Consider the following 25778-nt stretch of genomic DNA (forward strand, 5'->3'; position numbering starts at 1 on the left):
GATGAGGGGGGTGCATTGGGGCTTCTGCCCCATGGGAGCAGTGGGGCTCAGGGTTTTAGACCAGGGGGGAGCGCTGGGGCTTGGGATTTCAGCCCCGCAGCTCTATTCCCAGCTTCAGCCCCGCAGGGGGCATCGGGACTTGGGGCTTTAGCTGTGAGGGAAGCGCTGGTTTCAGGCCCAAGGCTCCCCTAGTAGCTAAAGCCCCGAGTCCCAGTGCCCCTTCCCCCCGGCTGAAGCTGGGAGAGGTGCCGGGGGGAGCCCCAAACCCCAGCGAGGCTGAAGCTGGGAACGGAGCTGCAGGGCTAAGGCCCTGAGCCCCAGCACTCCCCACAGGCCTAAAGCGCTGAGCCCCATGTTCCCGCGGGGCAAAAGCCCTGAGCCCCCTGCCCGGGGCCCTGGTGCCCCAACGCTCAGAAACCACGACCCTCCCCCAGAGTCCTGACCACCCCACCTCCCATCTCACCCCTCCCCCCCCCCACACACACACACCCCTCCACGGCTGCAGCCCCAATCCCCCATGTGGCTGAAGTCCCTTCAGAATTACGGAACATTTCAGAGTTACAGACAACCTCCATTCCCGACGTACAGTAGAACTCTGAGGTTCTACTGTACCTAGAATAGCAGTTATATGTCAGTAGTGTTTGTAAAGTGTGTTTTATTGTAACTTTTTTGCCATAACATCAAATAAGTGTACCAAACTGAAGTTATTAATTTTTAACTCAACAACAAAAAATAAATGTTGTGGTGTGAACGCTATCATTAACTTTTGGGAAAGAAAGACACTACATACCTGTCTGCCTACGGGAAAGCTCCCAGAATCTCACCTTTTCTAAATGCTGTTAATTCCCATGCAATTTGCTTTTATTGACTAAGGCTATGAATCCAAACATAGGAGAACATTCCTGCCTATTTAAAAAATTTTTTTAAAAAATTAAGGAGCGAGCTTATGCAAGATCACTGCAGGCCCAAAACCCAGGTATTTAACATGACAAACCCCAGTCTTATCCACTGTACCATTCTGCCTTGCAGCATGACTCCTCTCCCAAGCATGCATAGAATACAGCAGTGGTTCTCAAACTTTTGTACTGGTGACCCCTTTCACATAGCAAGCCTCTGAGTGCGACCCATTTTAACACCATTATAAATGCTGGAGGCAAAGCTGGGTTTGGGGTGGAGGCTGACAGCTCGCGACCCCCCATGTAATAACCTCTCGACCCCCTGAGGGGTCCCAATCCCCAGTTTGAGAACCCCTGGAATACAGGATTCTGCTGCTGTCTACTACACAGTTGTGTAAACCAGTGGGAAATTGTCTCAAGTCGTTCTCCAGTGCCCGGTCTGGAAAGGAGCTAATAATTACTCGTGTAATTCAAATAACCTAAGCTAGGGATATGAAGGTCAGGGGGCTGCTGATCTGTGTGTGGAGGGATGGCATGATTAACCATCTTAACAGTAACCTTGTAGTGTTAAGGCAGAATAATGTCCAGAATGCATGCAATATGTGATAGTCAGATTTACTGATCTTTTGATACAGTTTTATAAAAGCAGATGAGGTAGCTTAAGGTTTTGCATTTGAATTAAAGTTTGATAAAGCTGTGATATGTATTACTTTTGGGTATCTGGTGGAGAGAGAAATGAAAGCTTTATGGAGCACTGGAATGGGTTATTTACAGTGTTGTGGGCAAGATGGAAAAGAAAGCATGTGTGGGGTATAGGCTGTTGTAACCTTAATTGTTACTAAATATAAGTTTTGTATACTAATATGGCCCTCAACTCTCTCCTGTATTTGTCAAAAACTATAAAACTAGAAATAATTTGTGAATTGCACTATTTTAATGGTTTTGTAAATAAATCAAAATTAATATAAAAAACTTAGCTTCTGTACATGATTGTCTTACTGCAAAATAATCAGAAAATAAGCATTGCAACTTTTTTTGAAAAGTATTGAAAAAGAGTCAAGTGCTGCATTAGTTCAGTGTTCCTGTCTAAAACTCGTGGTACGTGTGCAAATCAATAAAAGTACATTAAAATTCAGCAAGGCCAGTGTGCATATTACCCTCCTGACACACTTATGCTAAAAATTCTCTTTGTTTGCTCCCATCTCCTCAGAAAAAGCCTTTGCATTATGCTCTGAATGTTGACATACACCTCTACCCCGATATAACGCAACCCGATATAACACGAATTCGGATATAACGCGGTAAAGCAGCGCTCCGGGGGGGCGGGGCTGCGCACTCCGGTGGATCAAAGCAAGTTCGATATAACGCGGTTTCACCTATAACGCGGTAAGGTTTTTTGGCTCCCGAGGACAGCGTTATATTGAGGTAGAGGTGTATTTGGATTCCTTGTTTGAGAAGTGCAACACTAATTCTGCATTTCCTGGCTTTCTAACTTTTGAGATTTGAAGGATTTTTAGTTCTAGGTTTCTTCCAAGACATTTGTTGGAGATCCGTTGAAATGTAGCAGCAACCTTAAATTCAGCTTTTAAGTTGTTTTTGTCTCGTGAATGTTACAATTTTAAATACTGGCTCCCTTTGCATTTTTATTTCAGGTATGAAGAAATAGATCTTGAAACAGGAATACTGGAAACAAAAAGAGATCCTGTCCCTCTAGATGATATTTATCCTGTCCATATGATTTTGGATAATAAGGATGGCATTCAGGGTTCATGCCAATATTTTAAGGAGAGACTAAATTATACTGATCAAATTAGGACAAAGGATTTGCAGCCTTGTTATGCCTACACAGAAGCCTATGAAAAGTGAGTAAGAAGATTTCAATATTTGTTGGTGTTTCATTTTAAATTACAATGCTTTGCTATTTGGAAACAGCTCCTTTTAAGGAGAGCTGAGCCTGGCTCCTAGGGATGTAAAATATTAAATGGTTAACTGGTAAGCATTAGTCTTACCGTTAACCCCCAACCCTGGGCCGCGCCGGCCGGAGCCACCCCGGGCCGCGCAAGCTGGGACCTCTCCCTTTAATTGGTTAACCAGTTAAATGATATAATTTTAATCATTTAAACAGTTAACTTTTTAAACAATATTTACAGCCCCCCTGGCTCCATGATTTAATTTGCCATTATTTTGCTGCATTAGATACATATAAATCAATGGAGGAAAGTCTCTGTAAAGAAACCATTGTTTTCAATATAACATTTATTTTATGTTGCAGCTGTAGACAAAATGCTTGTGCATCCTCCAAAAATGTACACTGAGATTTTCAGAAGCATGGGGTTTCAAGCTATCTCTCCTTCACCACATTCATCAAAGGCATATATGAGTGACTAAGCTTTCTTAATCAGATCCAAATGCATCCATTGGTCTTGCATTCCAATTATTGTAAACTCTGCTGCCTATTTCTTGCCCTGTTTCACCCTAAATAATTGCTCTTCCTCTTTGGTGTCTGCAGTCTTCAAATAATTGTAGACATTTGTACCTTCCCCATCCAGATAGCACTTATACAAGCTGTCATGTTTTCTACCATTATAGGGGTTCTAATTATGAATCTATTAACCTAACATTTGCCATTATAATTCTACTTTCAGTTGTTTATACTGTTGCCAAACTTTAACTGTTTATGCTGAAATTTACCAACCGTAAAGGCTATTTGGTGTAGTAGTTGTACCTGTGTCAATCCCAGGATATTAGAGAGACAAGGTAGGTGAGGTAATATCTTTTATTGAGCCAACTTCTGTTGGCTCAAAAGCTTGTCTCTCTCACCAACAGAAGTTGGTCCAATAAATATATGATCTCACCCACTTTGGGTTGTTTGGTGTCCATCTCAGGTCACCTTTTTTTAGAAATTTCAAGTAAAAGTTTCTGAGGAAGTTTGGGGAAAATAAGTATTTCAAAAATGGTCAGAAAAAAATGTTAAAAGCATTCTAGCACACCTGTGGTTTGGAACAAGAATCTGAAATTTGGCAGGAGGACCAAGAGGCATCTTTTTCTGTCCTCATGGAACTCTGGCCCGATTTGGCCAAACTATAAATCCTTGGGAAAATCTTGTACACAAACAAGAGAAATCATTTGAAGCTTGCTGGTTAAACTTCTGAATATTCTGTCTGCACTGAGCCTCCCAAACCCTTTGTCTGGCCTACCGTCAGCTTGGCTTCTCTCCATTTTAACAATTGAGAAATTTAGCCTGGGAACCAGATATATAGATTTTCAAACCAGGCTTTTGACGTTTTTCTCTTTTAAATTAGCTCTCAGATCTCAGTGCTGCCAAGGTACTACATATCCCTGGTAATACAGTGGAGAAGTCTAGGCTTTCCTTTAACAGTTGTTTGGAGTAAAACAAACATGTATTTAGTAATGCTACCACTATGCAGTGTTAAAAACATGACTAAACAAGTTGCTCTGGAACTTCTTACATTTCTCTATTGATGTGCTGCATTATCAGCACTTGGAGAGCATGTAGGCTGTATAATACGCACCTAGCAGCTAATCATTTTGTATGTGCACTGCTCCTGTTATAACTAAAGCTCCATCACCAGTTCCTGCTGCAAGGTTACTTCTTTTAATGCTGCTCACTAAGCCCATATCTGTGCTACAGCACTGCAGCTATGCTGCTCTAGTGCCATGCTGTAGACACTTCCTACCATGCCCAAAGATAGAATTCTTCCGTCAACCTAGCTACGTTTACAGTGTGAATTTTTCGGAACCCCTGAGTGCTGTAGCGATGTCGACCTAACTTTTAAGTGTAGACCAGGCCTAAGCAGCTTACTAGCTTCCTGAAAAATAATTTGATTCTTTCCATCCCTCAATTCAGCATTTAAAACAGTGTTGTGAAAGCAGTTCTATTACTTTAAAGGGCTAGTATGAGTAACAAGCCTCTGATGTCGGTTACCTAATATCAAGCCGATCATGGAATTGTTGCAATTGTCCTCAGCCTATATGGAGATAGTGGTTGAGAACAAGACCATATCTCAGTTCTGTATCAGGAAGGTGGGAAAGGTTTGGATAGGAGCCAGGCAGGCAGTTCAATCGACAACTTCCTAAATTTCAAACTCGGTGCTTAGTGAAGTATTTTTCTGGAGTTACAGCTAATCGTTTGTAATGTTAATGGGTGTTATGTGCCATCATGAAGAGGGAGAGAAAGTCCTAGATCTTCAGCTGAGCCTTGTGCAACTTCAAAGTAATCCCTTCAGTAATCATTTTCGCTCAGAAAAGAAAGCAGTTGGGGAAATGGTTAAATTTAGGCGCTCTGGGAAACTAACCTCTCATCTCTTGCTATTTGCTTTGTAGGTGGGGGGAGAAACTAGTCATCGTTGCTTCACAGATTCTGCGCTACAGGGCTTTAATTGGCTGGGAGGGGGATCCAGACTTAAAACTCCCAGACTTCTCCTACTGCATTTTGGAGCGATTAGGTCGTGCTAGATGGCAAGGGGAACTTCAGAGAGACCTTCACAGTGGGGCTTTCAAGTAAGTATAGAGTTTGTTGCTGTTTATAAAGTAAATCAAAGCCTTGCAGACAAGGCTTCATTCATCAAGAATGTCTCATCACAGTACTGTGGGCACTTTGTTTCTGCAGGTACTGTGCTTCTGGAGATGCCAGCTTACTGCTTGTAGTAATTAAATTTCATGGTACTTTCTCACCAGAACAGTTATTAACCTTGTGTCTTTACCAAATTCCCATTTGGTTAACTACTTTATGCTTTCTTTAAATTCCTTCTGCAGTTTCAGTTGGAGATTGTATTTTAATTTCCTATCCTAACCTGCTTATATATAGGGATTACTTTCATGTGGAGGACTGATCCTAATAGCTATAGCTAGATACAAAACATGAAGATGAAGTGCTGCAAAGTCCAGATGTGCAACTTAATAAGCCCAGTTGCTGCTTCTTTCCCTTTCACCTACCCCCAGATGATATGAAGGGGATGGTGCGGGGGTTTCTGCTGTACCTGAATCCTGGTTGGGACCTGCTTCCTTTATACTAGTTTCCAGCTACTAGATAGGAAAACTTGAAGTTCCACCCAGCCCATTTTTTGCTACTCTACCCCTCTTTTCAAGACTCCAATTTTTTTAGTCTCCTATCCCTTATTAATAGTTTAATTGCCGGCTTCTGCTGTTTTTGTTAGTTTTGCCAAGCAGCAGCATGAAATTGGCATGGTTCTTGTCATGTGCAGACTTTCTATAGTTTTACTGCTGCTATCCATGTTAATTTCACACTGTTCCTGCTGCTTATGACTAGGGCCCTACCAAATTCACTGCCATGAAAAACACGTCACGGACCATGAAATCTGGTCTCCCCAGGTGAAATCTGGTCTTTTGTGTACTTTTAACCTATACTATTAATATTTCACTGAGGAGACCAGCATTTCTCAAACTGGGTGTCCTGACCCAAAAGGGAGTTGCAGGGGAGTCACGGTATTGCCACTCTTACTTCTGCGCTGCCTTCAGAGCAGGGCGGCTGGAGAGCGGCAGCTGTTGGCCGGATGCACTCCGAAGGCAGCACTCCGCCAGCAGCAGCACAGAAGTAAGGGTAGCAGTACCATACCATGCCACCCTTACTTCTGTGCTGCTTTCAGAGCTGGGTGGCCAGAGAGTGACGGCTGCTGACTGAGGGCCCAGCTCTGCAGGCAGCAGTGCAGAAGTAAGGGTGGCAATACCATACCATGCCATCCTTACTTCTGCGCTGCTGCTGGCAGCAGCTCTGCCTTCAGAGCTGGGCTCCTGGCCAGTAGCTGCCAGTCTCCAGCTGCCCAGCTTTGAAGGCAGCGCCGCCACCAGCAGCAGCAGCAGCGCAGAAGTAAGGGTAGCAGTACCACAATCCCCCCACACAATAACCTTGCGCCCCCTCCCTCCCCCAACTCCTTTTTGCCTCAGGACCCCTACAATTACAACACCATGAAATTTCAGATTTAAATAGCTGTAATCATGAAATTTACAATTTTAAAAATCCTATGACCATGAAATTGACCAAAATGGACCATGAATTTGGTAGGGCCCTACTTCTGAAGCTCAGACACTGAAACTGTCTGCAGACCTAGAAAGGTGTAAAAGATTCTTTTCATGTTCACAAGATTTTCTTTGTAACCATAAGGACTAGAAATTTAATATTTATTTAAAATGCAAACCTAAGTTAGGCAGAAATGTCCCTCAGTATTTGAGAAATTAGGATAGGTTGTTCCTTAGAAAATACAGTCCATCAGGGAAGTTTTCAGATACTTTCCCCACTTTGCTTCTAATTGGCACTTCAGTTCATTACTCTTGGTATTTCCAATGTCGGGTGATATGTTCTAGGTAGATGTCCCTCGACCACGTGATGGCGTCCAACACCAGGAGTTGCTGCATCAGCCGAGCATAGCGCTGACCAATTCCGCATTCCTGCAACACTCAGACCATCCTAACCCTGCATTGAATACAGAACTATTAATTTCCTCATGGGTGTTTCTATGGAGCGCCCATCATAATATTAGTGCTTCACAAACATTAATGAACTTATCTTTACAACACCCTTGTGAGACACGGTGGTGGGATTACCTTCATTTTACAAATAGGGAACTCAGGCACAGAGAGATGAAGGTCATAATTGTCTATTTTGGGTGCCCAACTTGAGACATTTGGGGACTGATTTTTTGGAGTACTTAATATTTTTGTAGGTTTCAGAGTAGCAACCGTGTTAGTCTGTATCCGCAAAAAGAACAGGAGTACTTGTGGCACCTTAGAGACTAACAAATTTATTTGAGCATAAGCTTTCGTGGGTTACAGCCCACTTCTTCGGATGCATAGAATGGAACATATATTGAGGAGATATATATACACATACAGAGAGCATGAAAAGGTGGGAGTTGTCTTACCAACTCTGAGAGGCCAATTAAGTAAGAGGGAAAAAAACTTTTGAAGTGATAATCAAGATAGCCCAGTACAGACAGTTTGATAAGAAGTGTGAGAGTACTTACATGGGGAGATAGATTCAATGTTTGTAATGGCTCAGCCATTCCCAGTCTCTATTTAAGCCTAAATTGATTGTATCTAATTTGCATATCAATTCAGGCTCAGCAGTTTCTCGTTGGAGTCTGCTTTCAAAGCTTTTCTGTTGCAAAATTGCCACCCGCAGGTCTGTCACTGAATGACCAGACAGGCTAAAGTGCTCTCCCACTGGTCCTTGAATGTTACGATTCCTGATGTCAGATTTGTGTCCATTAATTCTTTTGCGCAGAAACTGTCCAGCCCGGCCAATGCACATGGCAAAGGGGCATCGCCGGCACATGATGGCATATATCACATCGGTAGATGTGCCGGTCAATGAGCCCCCGATGGCATGGCCGACGCGACTAGGTCCCACAATGATGTCACTTGAATAGACACGTGGGCAGAGTTGGCACCGGGCTCTGCCGCAAGGATAGGTTCCTGGGTCAGTGCCTTTATTCAGTGATGCGTGGCTGCTGGTGAGCACCCGCCTCAGGTTGGGGGGTTGTACGTAAGCGAGGACAGTGATCCCAAGATCTGTGAGAGTGAGGGATCATCCCTCAGGACAGGCTGCAGATCCCCGATGATGCGCTGGAGAGGCTCCAGCTGGGGGCTGAAGGCAACAGCCAGTGGCGCCCCGTCACTTTCCCTGTTGGGCCTGACCTGTAGGAGGTGACTTCTGGGTACTCGTCTGGCTCTGTCAATCAATATTTTTGTAGAATTTCATACACTCAGAGCACAGCTCCCATTGAGTTCAGCTGTAGCTATGACTTCTCAGCACTTTTGCAAATCAGACCCCAGTTGTTTCAAGTTAAGCACCTAGAAAATGAAAAACACAGTTAGTGCCACCTGTGAAAAGTTTGGTTTAAGTGACTTGCCCAGCATCATGTGGCAGAAGCGGAGATAAAATCCAATCTCTCAGTGTGACATTCAGCTGCCTTAACCATAAGACCATCCTTTCTTTTCTAATAGTATTTTTTCTCATTTATTATACACCTAACTTCAGCAGCAAATGAGGCTGAGTCTTCTAGACAGCAGCCTCATTCAGTATACTACCCTGATTCATTTCCTGTACACTGAATGAGGCCCTGTGGAGAAAGTGGTATGTGATGATGTAATAAGACTATCATAATGTATATTCACAAAAGGGCTGAATGAAGGTTGTACAGGCTATTTGTATAGTAATTTAAATTTGTAAAGGGCGTTGGGATGACGGGTGCTATATGAATATAATTTGTTTATTATATTTATTTACAAGCCATCATGGGAGGTTCTGTGGATGTCTTGTCTTCTCTAGGGTGGATGCTGGTAAAATGCATTATCACAGAAGAGTATTAGACAGAAATGGTCTCATTTCAATGCAGTCCCATGTCATAAGACTACCAAGTGGAGCCCAGCAGCACTCCATTCTTCTGCTTTTGAACCGCTTTCATGTTGACAGGTATGTACCAAACAGAAGTTAGGTGGTTCTTCAGGGTGGCATGTGTAGTTTCTTACCATTAGGACATGCCCCATGTGCCATAGGACCATCAAAACTTTCTGGAAGCAGTGCCTGTTGGTTGCTGAATTAGCTCCTCCTCACAGTGGTTAAGCATTCAGAGACGGAGGTTATATAAAGGATGTGTGCCCCTCCTCCAGCCATGGTTTGCATGGTAGGTATCCTGCTGCCAGGTCTTGTCCTACAGAGACCTGATTTTTCTTGTACATTGTTTTAATAGCTGTGTTATTGTTGGATAGCTTCTACAGCGCCTTCTAGTGAATTTTTACTTCTGACTCTCTTTTCCTCTGTTGCATAGTTAGATCCTGCACTGGCTTTGACTTGGTCGCAGTGAAACAGCAGGCCTGGCTTCAGAACAGCTTGTGTATCTGGCTGTCTTCCTGGTATTGGATATTTGCATCTGCTGTTTGGCTCACGTGGGTGAAGGGCATTCCCCTAACCAGCACTCTGTGTGTAAATGAAATGAACTCCTCCATAAATTTTTAAAAATTCAACTCTGTATATGACAAATGTAACAGAGTGTGGGCTTTTAAATATGAAGTGGGTAAAAAAAATTGTGAAGTATGACTTCTTACAGTTTCCCATGACAAACAATGTTTATATCAAATATAGTTTTATATCTGATAAGCATCCAACCTTTGAATATTGTTTGACAAAGAGTAGGTGGTCCTGTAACTAAGGCCTGTTAGTAGGAACCATTGAACCTACATGGACTTCAGAAAGCTTTTCATGTTTTCATGCTTCCAGGAGGCAAACCAGGGATTGATAGCATAAATCAAGATATGGGGAATATGATGGGTAGAGATAATTTCGGGAAGTCATCTGGGTACTGTGCATACATCACTATGTTTGTGAAGTACTAATGTGGCTCAAAAGCTCTGCTGAAATCTATATGGGGTTTATCAACTTTTAGAGAAGTTTTGAAGAAGTCCAACAGCCTATTGGAAAAGGTTTAGAAACTTATTCAGCGCCCCTGTTTCTGAGGGGGATAACCAGTAGGGATCCCAACTTTTCAAAATTAGTGCACATCTTAAACCAAGGGCACTCAAATGAAATGTTGGGTTTTGAGTCCAAATTCAAAGACTATTCAAATTGAATTGCATCTATTTTTTGTAAGACTTTAACATAAACAACTTGATTTTCCCCTCAAATGTTGCTAAAATCTTTGCTTTTTATTTCTCAGTCTACCTCCGTGATGGTAACTAGAGTTTTCTGTGATATTTCTGGATGTAAAAGTCAGTGCTCATGAAGTTCATATGTTGAATAACTTTCTTTTGTTTTAGGAGGAGTAAATATGATATCCTTATGGAGAAGCTCTCAGGTATGCTGAGCACTCGACCAAACAAAATGGAAACATTGGGGAATCTGAGGGAAGAACTGGTGAGATTATCATTTGCTTTCAAGTTCTCAGTTTGCTGTTAATGAAATCCAAAAATTCAGCATTACAAGCAGAACTGGTCTGTATAAGGAGAAGTGTCAGACAACCTTATAATACTTCCCATTAAACAGACCTGTTTTCCATTGCTTCTAAGTGCCAGACTTTAACTTCTCAGGCTGAAATTTTCAATGTCAGGTGTCTAATTCAAAACAAACTTTAGAAAGTTTCAGACAAAATGGCTCAGCCATTGCCCAGAATGAGGTATAAGGAAAATGTTGTTTATCATATTAAATAAACAACATTTCTCTGAGAATCTCTAGTGCCCCCATGTTCTGGAGCAAGGACTTGACGTTTAGAAGTGGGTGGCCTTTGTGTCAGGGAGGTGCTTTTTGCTCTTATGGTGAAAATGTACTAAAATTTGGCCAGGTTTTAAGCCTCTGAAAAATCTCAGTCCACATGTACTCAGTAGAGACTTGTTGGAGCTTCACAGCTACGTTCTCCAAAGACTCCATCTGCAGTGAGCGTACGCCTGCCCAGGCTGAAGGGGCTAAGCAGGGCTTTGTCTGCCATTGCCACTCTTGGCTGATGCAGGTTGGGCTGGGGTGGAGCCAGGCACTGGAAGTAAGAGCCTATGTTCTTGGTGCTCCTTTTTCTGGGCCCAGGCATCATGAAGGCATAAGCTTTCTGAATTGGATGCAGAAGGGACTAGAGCCAGACCAGAGGGAGTAAACTGGGACATGGAACCTGTGGGAGACTGGGACTTGGAAGGTGGCAGATGAGGAGAGAAACTGGGAGTAAAAGTTGTGGGGGGGAGGAGGAACAGGAAAAGACTGGCAGATTGAGAACCGGTGGGGGAGGGGTGTGATGGGACTGGGACGGGAGCCCAGAGAGGCAGACTAGGATTGGAAGGTAGGCCTCTGCTTCTCCCATCCCATTGGGAGCCTCTGGAGCTGCATAGCTGGAGCGAGCAGCCTCCTAAGGTGCCTGCTCTGAAGATAGGTTTGGGGCTACCTTTTCCCCCACTCCTGAAGGGAGGAGAGCAGTGGGAGGGGAAGGGGCTCTGTGATCCCCTCTTCTCTGCTTCTGGGAGCAAGGGGAATGCAGATCACTTTCCCCTTCACACTGGCTACAGTGTTTTGTATGAACTCTGGGGTTCCTCTGCTCTCTTCTATGTTGCCTCCAGCTGGTAGCTGAACTCCTCATATCCCATTAGTTACTAGTTTATCGTCTTCCTTTGGCTGCTTCAACTCCATTTGGGTCGCAGGGAAGTCAGGAGCTGGTATGTGAGGGGCTGTGAGAAGTGCCCCAACATTGCCTTAAAAAGGTCTATTACATCAACACTTTTACTTTTATCAACCAAACCTGTAATGTTATAAAATGTGCATTAATTATATTACCCTCCTTTAATTCTCTGTTAATCGAGTCCTGTATCAGCTGCTCCATTATCTTGCCCAGGATCAATGTCAGACTGACAGGCCTAAAATTACCCAGGTCATTCCGTCTGCCCTTTTAGAATATTGGCACAACATTAGCTTTCTTTCAGTCTTCTGGAACTTCCCTGTTCTAAGACTTCTTGAAAATCAGCATTAATGGCCCAGCCTGCTTCTTGGCCAGCTCTTTTAAAACTCTTAGATGCAAGTTATCTTGACCTGCTGATTTTAAAATGTCTATCTTTAGTAGCTTCTGTTTAACATCCTTCTAAGATACCAGCGGAATGGAAAGAGTGTTATCAGATGATATGACTGCATCATCTGTTCTTTTCCCAAATATAAAACATAAATATTTATTGAACACTACTTCTGTTTTGGCATTATTATTAATTCTACCATTTCCATTTAGTAATGGACCAGAGCCATTGTTAGGATTCTTTTTGTTCCTGGTGTGCTTAAAAAAACCTCCTCCTTATCCTTAACTCTGCTGGCCATAGAGTTCTCCTTGTGTCCCTTTGCTTCCCTGATCAATTTTCTACAATTCCTAGCTTCTGATTTACATTCATTGCTATCAACTTTCCCTTTCTTCCATTTGTAATATATTATTATTTTTGATCTTGACAGTTCTGAATGGAGAGGGCAGAAGCAGGATTGAATGGAATGAAGGATTTAGTTGAGGTCTAGGATGTTTGAATAAACTGAACACAGTGGAAGAAAGGAGGCAAGGGATGGTAATTAGAGGCAGATGTGATAGTGGGAAAGCTATTTTCCAAGATAGATAATGGAGAGCTTGTAGACAGGGAAAGACGACCGGGTACTAAAAACCAGGTAAATGAAAGAGAAGAAGTGGGATCTCAAGTCCTGGTCAAGGGGCTAGAGGCATTTAGTAACTGAGTCAGAAACATCTTTCTGTCCCTGAGGTGCTTCTGTTTACTTTTCTATGAAAGTCAAGGGTTTAGCTGCTGTTAGCTTCCTGATTTGTAGGGAATGCTCCTTAAAATAGTGACATCTTTTTCATTTCTCTTTACTGTTACTGTTATTGTAGGGTCTCTGTGAAAGAACTTTCAAACGTCTGTATCAATATATGATGAATGCTGGCCTGGCCAAAGTATTATCTACCCCGTTACAGGACTTGCACCCTGATGGTGGACCCTATAAAACAAAGAAAGGTAATTGCAGCCACATCTTTATTATATACGCACTGATGTCATCAAGTGTATAAACTAACCAAAATCTTAAATTGCAGAGTGTTTAAAGGTAAAGCTTCCTTTGCATCTCAGGTGTATATATAAAGTTATAAATTTGTTAGTACACAACGCAACTCACCTGAAATCATTATCCAATCCAGGGATATATTGAGTATTAATAATAAACCAGGGATTAGTGGGATTATGATATGATTAGGTAAGGTACTAATGTCATCCTTCCTTATGTGCATCAGTTTTAGACCCAGGAAAGATTTTCTACCAAATACCCGTTTTCACAGTGTGTATTTTTCCCAAATATTTTTCAGTCTGCCATTTGTGTTAACAAATCTTACCATTCCCTAGATCAGGGGTAGGCAACCTATGGCACGCGTGCCAAAGGCAGCACGCGAGCTGATTTTCAGTGGCACTCACACTGCCCGGGTCCTGGCCACCGGTCCGGGGGGCTCTGCATTTTAATTTAATTTTAAATGAAGCTTCTTAAACATTTTAAAAACCTTATTTACTTTACATACAGCAATAGTTTAATTATATATTATAGACTTATAGAAAGAGACCTTCTAAAAACGTTAAAATGTATTACTGGCACGCAAAACCTTAAATTAGAGTGAATAAATGAAGACTCGGCACACCACTTCTGAAAGGTTGCCAACCCCTGCCCTAGATGCACAGTACTAAGTTTTCCACTGTTTCATGGCTGCAAAAGGTAAACTTTTAAGAGTTTCTTGTCCATATATATTATTATCAAGAGAGCCTTCTGATGACTGTGACTAATGCCACATCGTTTTCCCAAGTCTGAATGGAAAACCTGAAACAAATCTGTTGGTTTAGTCCTGGTTCCAGCACTGTGATGTTTCATCCACATTATACATTTTAACCATATTACAACAGCTCAAAAGATAGCTGTTTTGTAACCAGGTTCCCTGAGTCTATTGTTTTCATAGAATAGAAGGGCTGTAAATCTTCAAGGGTGGTATTACATTTTGATAGATAAAATTATTACAGTTAATTACTTTCTTTAGAAGACCCAAACATTTGTTAGGTGATTATCAGAGCAAAGGGACAGTGTCTTTGAAGAGACACTGCAATCTAAATTGGTTTTCTGAAGAGGTGTATCTCACAGGATCACCATTCACACACCTTCCTGCACATAGTTAAAAGTTCCCTAATTTCATATTATGTCCTTTTATAGGACCATTTTCACATCCCCTCAAATACTTTATTGTTTGAACCCTAGAGATACCCTAAGTTATCTTTGCAAGTGAGCAGGAGACCTTTCCATCTGTATCCATCGTTTAAAACCTCAGGGCTGTGAGAATTATCATCAGGCCCATATGCAAGTGCCCACTTCCATTTGTGGTAATTCATTAAGTTACTTAACTGGAATGTCATTCTGTTTGTCAATGCTGAGAGAAACGAATTAACTTATTTTTCATGTGGATCCCTCCTTTTCACCCATAGATTTTTGTTCAGTTATTTTACTAACCAGTAGTATCATGTGTTCTCAGGGACTGATGTCATGGTCCGATGCCTCAAACTAGTGAAGGAATTTCGAAAGAAAGTGGATGATTACCACGATGATGAGGAGGAAGAGATGATCACAAAAACTGTCCAGCCTCTAGATATTGTTTATGAGCGGGATATGCTTACGCAGGCTTATGAGCTAAGTAGGTAATGTAATCAGGTTCTGTGTGTGTATTCAGTTCATATGTTGTTACCTGCATGAAAATGAACTGAATATTTTCTTACTGGCTTAATTTTGAAATTGTCTTTACTTTGTACATTAGATTCTTGTGCATATCTTTGAAATGGGAAAAATAATTACTTTCTCCCACCCTTTGTCTCTCATCTGTTCAGAGCAGGATTGTCTTTTACCATGTGTGACAGTGTCTAGCACATTGGGCGCTCCTCTGTCCCAGTTTTGGTTGCTAGGAACTACCAGGATATAAAAATGAGATGTCTAAGGCTTGTTTGTGAACTCTTAATACCTTAGTCAAAAGGAGTATGGGTGCTTAATGATTAACAAAGCTTCCTTTATTCAAAATGTCAGTTTGGCATTGGAGTAAAATAGTTAAGAAAAATGAGCCAAGAGTTTTAAAAACTTGCTAAAAATCTCTTCCCTCTAACAGCTCAATTTTTGCTCTCTTGGGCCCTTTCTACACTAGGAAATAGGTTGTTTAAAAATGTTACTTAGCCAGATAACATTTTTTTAAAGGAGGTTAAATTAAGTCCATACTATTTTTTAAAACATGTTAGCTAATGTTTTTAAATATCGCCTCTTTTTCTAGGTTAGATGTGGCTTTGCCTCTTTGTCGTCACTTACACTAGCTCTCCAGGCCAAGCCTAGACAGGATTTGAATTTGTAATGGGGGAAAAAAATGCAGGACTTCTGTATCCATCATAGCAGTGGTGGCTGGTGCCCAGAGAAACTGGTGGGGCTGAAAGTAGCAAGCTGCCCCAATTGCCATCACCTCTGTCCCTTCTCTGTAGACCAGAGATCGGCACCTTTGGCACGCGGCTCGCCAGGGTAAGCCCCCTGGCGGGCCGGGCCGGTTTGTTTACCTGCCGCGTCTGCAGGTTCGGCCGATCACAGCTCCCACTGGCCGCGGTTTGCCACTCCAGGCCAATGGGGGCGGCGGGACACGGCAGCCAGCACATCTCTCGTCCCGCGCCACTTCCCGCAGCCCCCATTGGCCTGGAGCGGTGAACTGCGGCCAGTGGGAGCCATGATCGGCCGAACCTGTGGACGCGGCAGGTAAACAAACCGGCCTGGCCGGCCAGGGTGCTTACCCTGGCGAGCTGCGTGCCAGAGGTTGCCGATCCCTGCTGTAGACTGTTTATATTTTCAAAGTGAAAAAGGGGGGTGGGGATGGGATCACACAGAAGCATGCTGATGGGGAATAAAGGAGGTTGGTGGGGAAGAAAAAGGTCTGCCCTCTTCCTTTTCCCATCCCTTCCCCTTTCAGAGTAAAAACAAAAAACAAAAAAAAAAACCTGACACCTTATAGTAAAGAGCAGGGTGCGAGAACAGCCACTCCTTTGCTGCTCTTAATCCCGGCCTCTCCCTTCATATCTAGCTCCACCCTAGCATCTTGCCTACTACCTCATCCACACTGTCACTTATTAAATGGCTTTGTTCCCCTGCACTCAGCCTTGTGTAAACGTCAATGGGGATCAGTTTTATGATTTGCCAGGGTACCAGTCAGATTTTAAAACTGAAATCTAATAAACTAGATTTCAGCTTGATGAGTGTTATAGCCAATGTTAGATGGAATCTAATAGATTAATAACCCCTTTTTATTGAGTCCAGGAAGCGTTAGTTTACTAATTTAATGACAGGTTCTTTTCAGGCCAACTTTTATCTTGGACAGTACTTCTCAGATCAGTACATTTTGTTTCTCTTAACCAATCAATGATGTATTAATTCACCCAGAACCACATTAGTATACAATCAACAGTTCATCAATCAAGGGTAGACAAAACCAGTGTTTTAGGCCTGTACTGAGCACAACAATATAATCTTACAAGCAATTGTCATAGACTAGGGTTGAGGCTCAGCAGTTACTTTAATGCAAGTCACATTTCTTGTAACGTTTACTTGTGATCATCAGTTGTGTAGTATCTAATACACTTATCACAATTCCAGTATTTCTTCGAGGAGTAAGAATATACGTGTCTGTAAGGCACTTCTAACTGCCTGCTATTTGAATGGTTTGGTGTCAAAGCAGAACATAAGAATGGCCTTACTGGGTTAGACCAAGGGTCCATCTAGCCCAGTATCCTGTCTTCCGACAGTGGCCAGTGCCAGGTGCCCCAGAGGCAATGAACAGAACAGGTAATCATCAAGTGATCCATCCCCTGTCGCTCATTCCCAGTTTCTGGCAAACAGAGGCTAGGGACACCATTCCTGCCCATCCTGGCTAATATCCATTGATGGACCTATCCTCCATGAACTTATCTAGTTCTTTTTTGAACCCTGTTATGGTCTTGGCCTTCACAACATCCTCTGGTAAGGAGTTCCACAGGTTGACTGTTCGTTGTGTGAAGAAATACTTCCTTTTATTTGTTTTAAACAGGTTTAGAATATCAAAAGGAATTGCTTAAAATTATGGTTCATATCTCTCTTAGGCCAATTTGCTTGAACTTATAAAGCACAGCATTAGGGATGAAATACCATTTAAAAAGTTAACCATTTAAACGATTAAAAATGTCATTTAAACAGTTAACTGATTAAGCAGCTGAGGCCAATTCTGCTGGCCAGCGCGGCAGGGGCCGATCCCGCCGGCTGGGGCCACTGCTCCAGCCAGGTGGCGCTGCTCTGGCCAGGCAGCAGGGCCACTGGTGTTGGCCAGCTGGCCCGGGATTAACAGTTAAAGTGGATTAACCGGTAAGACTAATATTTACTGGTCTAAGATATAGTTACTTGAGGTGTAGACTCAGCAAGCTAATCTTTGAAATGAAATCTCACCACTTAAACCAGGGATGGGGGGAAGAGTCCTTTCCACACAGTTGTTCGAGGCATCGGTTGCATTTAGGATTCTGCAGCTTCTTCATGGGTTCAATCAACTCTTGCTCCTGTGACCCTGGATGAAAAGAGTCTTTCCCCGCTCAATGAGCTGTGGGGTCCTCAGTTTTATATGCCGTGAGTCCAGGGGCCATTGGAGAGGGTCACCCTCTGGATTTCTGTTGGACACATGCCAAATAAGCATTCAGACTTCAGCTCTGTATCTCTGCTGCTTCCATTGGCATCCAGTAGATGGCATCTGTGTATAATGCATTTCTTCAATTCTTTCCTTATTGGAGGCCTTTTCTGTTTGATTAACTTCAAGGATTGTATTTCAGTATTAGCCCACATTATTAACTGGATTTCTGCCCTTTTAAAGCAATTTCTTTTAATAATTCAAAGACATACCCTAGTTTATATATTTCAACATCTTCCTTGTGCCATACAATTCCTTTAACTTCTAGAATGCAACATTTACAACAGGGGTTCTCAAACTGGGAGAAAATGTGCATATGGATAAAACCTCTGAGATATTCTGGCCTAGGCAATTAACAGTACTCTCATTTAGCAATTTTAGTTTCTGTTCGTGTGGGAGATTGGTGCAAGTCTATCTTAATCCCAGAACATGAGAAGGGAAGCATCCAGGAATGAGGAAACTATATCAAGGAATAAAGTTGCTATCACATGGGATGAAGATACAGGAATACATCTTCATTGCTAGGATTAGGAGAACGATGGAATCCTTCCTTGAGCAAGAACAGTTCAGCTTTAGTAAAAAATGAGCAACAGATACCATGTTGGTAATTCAGCAGGAGAGAAGTGGCTAGAGTACCAACAGGATAGCAACAATTTTTAAGCTTCCATTAAGGATTCTGCATTAGACTGTGGATCCCGTGCCCTTCTCTTCCCTTTTTTGGTACCTGCCTTTCCTTTTTCAAATATGCCTGGACGTCATGATGTCAGACTGTTGAGTCTTACAGGTCATCCAGGAAGGGTACACCCTCCAATTCCATATCATACCCTCCCCCACCACTACCCTCCCTGTCTCTCTTGAGGAGCCAATCTCACATGAGTCGTGTGTCCAGAAATACTATCACTACTGGAGTTGGGAGCAGTAGAGCCAGTCCTCCTACCCTTCCAGGGAAAATGATTTTATTCCCTATACTGGACCTCAGGTTCCTTAACACCTCAATCAATACAAAATTCTGCATGGTGACTTTGGCATCTATCACACATTCATTAGATCTCATGGACTGGTTCAGTACCCTCAATTTGCAAGACATCTTTTCATGTTGCAGTATCAAGAAACTTCTTCATTTCCAAGTACTACACAATCATCAATTCAGGGTTCTCCTGTTCAGCCTCTTCACTGCTCCTGGTGTTTACAAAATGCTTGTTTGTAGTATGTGCCCAGCTCCATCATCCGGGTATTTGTGTACCCATTCCTCAACGATTGGTTAATCTGCAGAAGATCAGCTCAGCAGGTCTCAGACTCAGTAAAATCAACCTTACATCTGTTCTCAAACTTAAATCTAAAGTGTGGTGTGGAGAAAGTGAATAAGGAAGTGTTATTTACCCCTTCGCATAACACAAGAACAAGGGGTCACCCATTGAAATTAATGGGCAGCAGGGTTAAAACAAACTATAAGGTAGTACTTCTTCACACAATGCACAGACAGCCTGTGGAACTCGTTGCCAAGGGATGTTGTGAAGGCCAGAGGTATAACTGGGTTCAAAAAGGAATTAGATAAGTTCATGAAAGATAGGTTTATCAATGGCTATAATAGCCAAGATTTTCAGGGATGCAGCTCCATTGTCTGAGTGTCCCTAAGCCTCTAACTGCCAGGAGCTGGGTTTGGATGACAGGCAGTGGATCACTCGATAATTGCCCTGTTCTTTTCATTCCCTCTGAAGCATCTGGCACTGGCCACGGTTGGAAGACAGGATACTGGGCTAGATGGACCATTGGTCTGACTCAGGATGGGCATTCTCATGTTTTTATACTACCTTAATATAACACATCTTGGTGATTTCCTGAACTGTCTTTTTATTGCTTATGGCAGTGCTTCAAAGGGCAAATCAGTCTTCTCTCAAAAATTATCAAAATGGACAATGGAGTGTATAAAAATTTCCTACCTTATTAACAAACTCCAGCCAGAGTAACTGCTCATTCTGCCATACCCCACACAGCCTCAACAGTGTGTTTTCAGTAGGATACCAATATCTGAAATTTGCGGAGCAGCAAATTGATCTTCATTGTATATTTTTTTCCAGGCATTATTCCTTGGTATCAGATTTCAGAGTAGATGCACAAATGGGAAGAGCAGACCTACAATCTCTGTTCAAATGAGCTCTGAGTTCCCATCACCTCGATCTCTGAATTGCCTGTTAATCACCATGAGAGAGAGCCACATGCACAGGAACTCAAAGAAGGAGGAATGGTTACTTATAGTAACTGTGGCTTTTTAAGATGTTCTTTGCATGTGGATCCCATGACCCACAGCTCAGAGACTCTTTGAGATTCTGGATGGCGAGAAGGAACTGAGGGAGTGAGCAGGGTCACACTGCTCTTTATGTCCTCAGGAGAGGGGGCGCAAGGACATAAAGGGTGCATGCATGACCCCTTAATGGACCCTGCTTTTGAAGTTTCTGAACTCCTGTGCAAGGGGTGCTGCCACACCATGAGTGGGATCCACATGCACAGAACATCTTGGAGAAGCACAGTTCAGTTACTTACCTTATAGTAACTTTTCTTTTCACAGCTAACCACTCAAGTTAACATGTCAAATTTGCACTGGCAGACTTAACTCTGCCCCTTGTGCACGTGCATTATGGTCTTCTTTAAATTAGCACATACTATTTCACAAATATAATGTAGTAGAAAACTTTTTTACAGTCTTAGATACGCATATTCTATTGTACAACACTGTATTATGTGTGTATGCCAGTGAAAATGATTTATAGTAGTAAGTGTTGAAGTAGACATTCTGATGTATGTTTGAAAATCTTAAGCTTTTTAAGACAGTGATGTTCAACAGTTGTTCAGGCCAGATCTGATGGCCCCTGCATCTCAGCCAGATTGTTTCAGTATGAGGTGATTCCTGTAAACTTAAGTTTAAACTTTTTTCCCTCTCTAAAACAGTTGAAAGTAGGGGAACCAAAGGAATTTCTCAGGCGGAAATTCGGTCGGCTATGAATGTGGGGAAGCTAGAAGCACGGATGCTTTGTCGTCTTCTAGAGAGATACAAAGTTGTCAAGGTAATGTCTTGTGGATTAAAATGAGATTAAAGACAGGGTTACATCTACCATCATTGTGGAAATAAATTATAACTTACTGGTCACTTTTTCTCAAAAAAGAGAAAAAATAAAAGGGATTTGAAGATGGCCGGTGAAAAAAGAGGCTTGTAGTTTAGAAGGGAGACAGATAAGGGATAGCATATGCAAAATAATGAATGGTGAAGGCAGTATTTGAAAAATTAATTCAACGTCAACAGCATAGAATTTTAAGGTGTTTAGGCGTTGTTGTGCTCAGCATTGCAACACATGACTGATTTGGTAGCCTAAATCTCATTTCTGAAATGGATTTAGGCACTTAGGAGCCTAAATTCCATTGACAGTTGAAAATGAGATTTGAAAATGAGATTTAGGCTCCTAAATCAATTAGGTGTTGCAACGCTGAGTGCAGCCATGCCTAATACCTTTAAAAATCTAGGCCTAAGCCTACTTGCCAAGGTGCAATACACAAATTCCCCAAGCCATGCCCCTCCTTGCCCAGTCCCTGGTTAGCTGCCCCAATACTTAATTTACCCGTACATGATAGGAGACAGAAAATGCTGGCTTTTTGAAAATGGCACTGGCTCACCTAGATGACAGAGTGGGAAAGAAGATATGGAAATTGAGTTTGACCCCCAGAATTCAAGTCCTTTCCAGCTGACTTCAGTATGTATCCCATAATACACGGGAGAAAAGTCCCGGAATGTGTAGAACCCAGAAGTGAAGCAAAGCACCATGTGGTACTCACCCATAATGGTGCACAGTCCCCGTGTAGACACAGTAACATGTATTGGATCAGAAAACTGTTGACGGTATGTACACAATCAGTGCATACACTCTAATACGCAAAAACTCAGTGCAAGGTAAACCCCCCGGCATAGATAAAGCTTTAGTAACTTCTACTGAGAGACCTTGTCAAAAGGCCTTTTGAAATTTAAATAAATTGTCAATTGGTTCTCCTTTATCTGAACATGTCACTAAAGTAACAAAGAATTCTAAGAGATTAGTGATACATTATTTTCCTTTGAGGAAGCTATGCTGTTAAACCCTGTCATACCTTGATCTTCCAGGTTTTTTCTTGTTCTAGTTTTAACTATCATTTTAACCAGTTTACCATATAAGGCTTACTGGACAATAATTGCCTGGATCACCCCAAGAGCCTTTTTTAAGTATAGGTACATTTGATACCCTCCAACCCTTCAGTATAGCAGTTGTTTTAATAAGATTTCTTGTCATTGTGGCCAAGAAATTCGTAGGATTTAAAAAAAAAAAAAAAACATATTCCCAGGATTCATATCTAGAGTTACTTTATATAAGATTATAAAAGGGATATAAACATGCTTCAGGACATAAACCAACCATTCATTGATTGGGGTGGAGGTAGGAAGAAATTCCTTAAGTGTTTGTTCTGGGCTTTTCTACACTTGAAGCATCTGGTTCTGGCCACTGTCAGACCAGATAATGGAGTAAAAGGACCCCTGGTCTGATCCAGCCTTGTAAGTCCCATATTCCAGTAACTTCACAGAGAATTAAGATTCTAGAAGAGTATGCATCAAACTGATTAAGAAACAAATACCTTGGTTTTGTTCAGATGTCTCTAATACAGAATAAGAGAAAATATATCGTGGTATGTGATTGTTTTCTATGCAGGATACAGAATTTTTGTGTAAACAATGTTTCTCTGTTTTCCATGAGCTGCAAGTGTGGCTGGCCTAGTTGTTTAAGAATAGGGATTAAAGCTTTGGGAGGTGGGCTATGAGGAGGAGGAGTTCAGAATCTGGGTGGTCAGAGGACAAGGATAACGGAGGGAGAAACAGAAGAATTTGCCAAAATAATGACTTTCAGTCCTCTTAGGGATTTATGGAAGATGAAGGTCGGCAACGAACAACAAAGTATATTTCACACGTTTTTGCAGAAGAGAGTGATTTAAGCCGTCAGTTTGAGAGGGAGAAGGCCCGGAGTGAACAGTTAGCGACAGTTAGCTTGGCTCTAGTGCATGAAGACTCCCTGCCTGAGGAAGATCTGTCTCCTGTAGAAGAAGACACTTTCCTCTCAGAATCCGATAATGAGGAAGAGATGAAATACAACAAGAAACGAGAAAAAGGAGTGAAGGCCAACTCAGATTCACTGCTGAAATTCAGTTTCCGAGATGGTCCACATCAGTCAACGCCAGCTAAAGGTAGAGAATGGTTCTCTGGGGAGTCTGGCTTTCTCATGTAGGTTTCCTTTGAAGAAAATGGAGAGGACATCAGGTTTGTTTAAAAAAAAAAAAAAAAAAAAGTCTCTTCTGCAGCACTACCTGCACCCTGTTTGTGGTTGGTGTTCTCTCCCCAAAACTTATTGTATTGTTGGGGGGCAAGGGGTGACACATTCATTCCTAATTCCACAGTCTCTTCCTTCGGCTGGGGAGTTGGAACACCTTCCTTGCCTAAGGCTGCTAGACTCTTGGGAAACTGGTGTAGGGCTGTGGTACAGGTGCTTCTTCCCAGTCCCCTGTGCATTCCCATCCATCTCTCCAATGAGCTGTGGGAAGGGGTCACCTGACCTGCCATAGAGTTATGGAAAGGCTGCAGAGGTGCATGTTGTGAACTCCTGCTCCTTTCATGCTCCAGGGGAGGTTCCTCTCAGGCAAGACAGTCTTTGAAGCGGGAGACAACCTCCTCCCCTTCCCCCCCCTTTCTTCAGGCCGCAGCTGCTGACCAAGCTAATCCTACCCCCCTACTATCAGGTAGGAATCTACCCGGAGAGTCTTCTACATGCAGTCAGGGAGGGGGGAAATGAGCATCACCTGGAGGATGTAAATGTCCAGAATTCACTCAAATAATATTTAAATTTTTAATACTGAGCATAGCTGTTTACTCTCCCTGAGCCTCCCTGTTTCCTGCAATGGCCTTATCGGATAGAAGATGCTTGAAGAGTACAGCAGGAGACACTTTAAGAGAACCTGTCTGCAGGCCTGGGCTAGGTCCCTATCATCTAGGGAATGGCTGGGCCATGGGAAAACCTGTAGGAACTGGACAATGAAGTGGCCAGCCTAACTGGACTTCTCGGTGTTCTTAAATTAGGCTGCAAGTTCCAAGCCACGAAGACCCTGATGAAGAAGCTGCCTTCCCCCCGCCTTCTTGAAGATCCCGATGAGCTCCCTGATGGATTTGCAGAGGAGGATTCTAGTTTGGACACTATAAAGCAGGACTCTAATCTCTCTCTAGGCACTCATTCCATAGATGAAGATGGGGATATGGCTGTGATTGAGGAGGTCAGGCTTGAGGACCCCAAGGTACGATATTATGGCCTGATACTTGCTGTCTTGTTGGTACAGCTGCTTAAAGTATGAGAATTCCTGCAGCATTGGGCAGGTGACCCTCTGAGTGACAGTTTTCTACTTTTCATAGCAAGACTTCCAGTTACAATCCCTTTGTTTCACATTGGTTATTTTGTCCCTCTGCTTCCCCATCTCCCTGCACACATTCAGCCTGGTTCTGTTTAAAGGTTATCGGCAGCCTAGTTGAGTCATTCAGTTCAAAGTTTAGGCAGTGGAATGAGAGGATGAAACTGCATTCATAGGAACTTCCCCATTGTCAGTCTTTTAGCTTTGGGGGCTTGGGAAATGCCACTCTTTGCTTGCACGCTGAGCAGACTTTCTTCTTCAGTCGCTGTGCACGTTGATCGCCACTTACCTAAAACACTCAGAAACAAGCATAGCCAAATGCCGTAGGGCTAAAACTGAGTGAGATTTGTAGGAAGAGCTAGCATGTGCTAGACCTAAAGTCATCCTGAAGTTGGAGTGGTAGAGATCTGGTGCTGAAGGTTCAGGGTTCAAAACCTGATGGTGATGCATGATTTGGGCATGGTTATTGAAGTTTGGTGGAAGATAGACCAGTTGTTTAGGACACAAGCTTCAGACATGGGAAAGCTGGGTTCAGTTCTCTGCTCCACCAGACTCCCTATATGACCTTGGGCAGGTCACTTAGTCTGTGCTTCAGTTCCCATCTACAAGATGGGAATAAATAGTACTGCTCTGCCTCACCAGGATGCTGAGAAGATAACACATTAAAGTTGAGAGAGACTCAGATACTATGGTGATAGAGGGGCAGACAGGAACTCCTTGAGTTTGTACAGACTGAATTTCCTCTCTCCATGCTCTTCACTAGAAGAACGCTGAGCAAAAGAAGGAAAAGCGCTCCAGAACCACTGCAGTGGAGAGATCTCATGAAACATACCGGCTACTGAAGCGCCGAAATCTCATCGTAGAAGCTGTCCGAAACCTCCGCTTAATCGAAAGCTTGTTCACGTAAGACAGGGTCTGAAAGCTGTTTACTTGTTTAGTGGGAGCGTGAAGCATTATGGTAGCACAATCACTGCTTTGAAAAGTCTGTGCACTTCATTACATGGTGGTTGATCCTGGTTTCCTGTTGGCAGCATGTTCTGTACTGTAGGAATGCAGGTATTTACAGTTTCAGAATAACTGCACCTTTTGACCCCCTCCATGGTCTGCTCAAGGAATGCCCTCAAAGCCTCTAGTCCATCTCCCTACTGAGCAGAGGTATAGGTTTGCAGCCCCCTTATTCTTCACTGTGTTTATC

General features: G+C 42.7%; 1 protein-coding gene across 1 annotated transcript in view; it reads left to right on the plus strand.

Annotated features, from left to right (window-relative positions):
* The window catches only part of GTF3C1 (general transcription factor IIIC subunit 1), an 83902-nt gene that overhangs the window by 4610 nt on the left and 53514 nt on the right, over positions 1 to 25778 (plus strand). Inside the window, exons 2-11 of the mRNA XM_065411936.1 lie at positions 2549 to 2758; positions 5241 to 5417; positions 9205 to 9348; positions 10689 to 10785; positions 13259 to 13382; positions 14927 to 15085; positions 21065 to 21180; positions 23050 to 23374; positions 24261 to 24472; positions 25347 to 25486. Coding sequence (XP_065268008.1) covers positions 2549 to 2758; positions 5241 to 5417; positions 9205 to 9348; positions 10689 to 10785; positions 13259 to 13382; positions 14927 to 15085; positions 21065 to 21180; positions 23050 to 23374; positions 24261 to 24472; positions 25347 to 25486 — 1704 coding nt within the window. The remainder of the gene's footprint in view (positions 1 to 2548; positions 2759 to 5240; positions 5418 to 9204; positions 9349 to 10688; positions 10786 to 13258; positions 13383 to 14926; positions 15086 to 21064; positions 21181 to 23049; positions 23375 to 24260; positions 24473 to 25346; positions 25487 to 25778) is intronic.

Source organism: Emys orbicularis, chromosome 10 (assembly GCF_028017835.1).
Source record: "Emys orbicularis isolate rEmyOrb1 chromosome 10, rEmyOrb1.hap1, whole genome shotgun sequence".
In the NCBI taxonomy this organism is placed as follows: Eukaryota; Metazoa; Chordata; order Testudines; family Emydidae; genus Emys; species Emys orbicularis.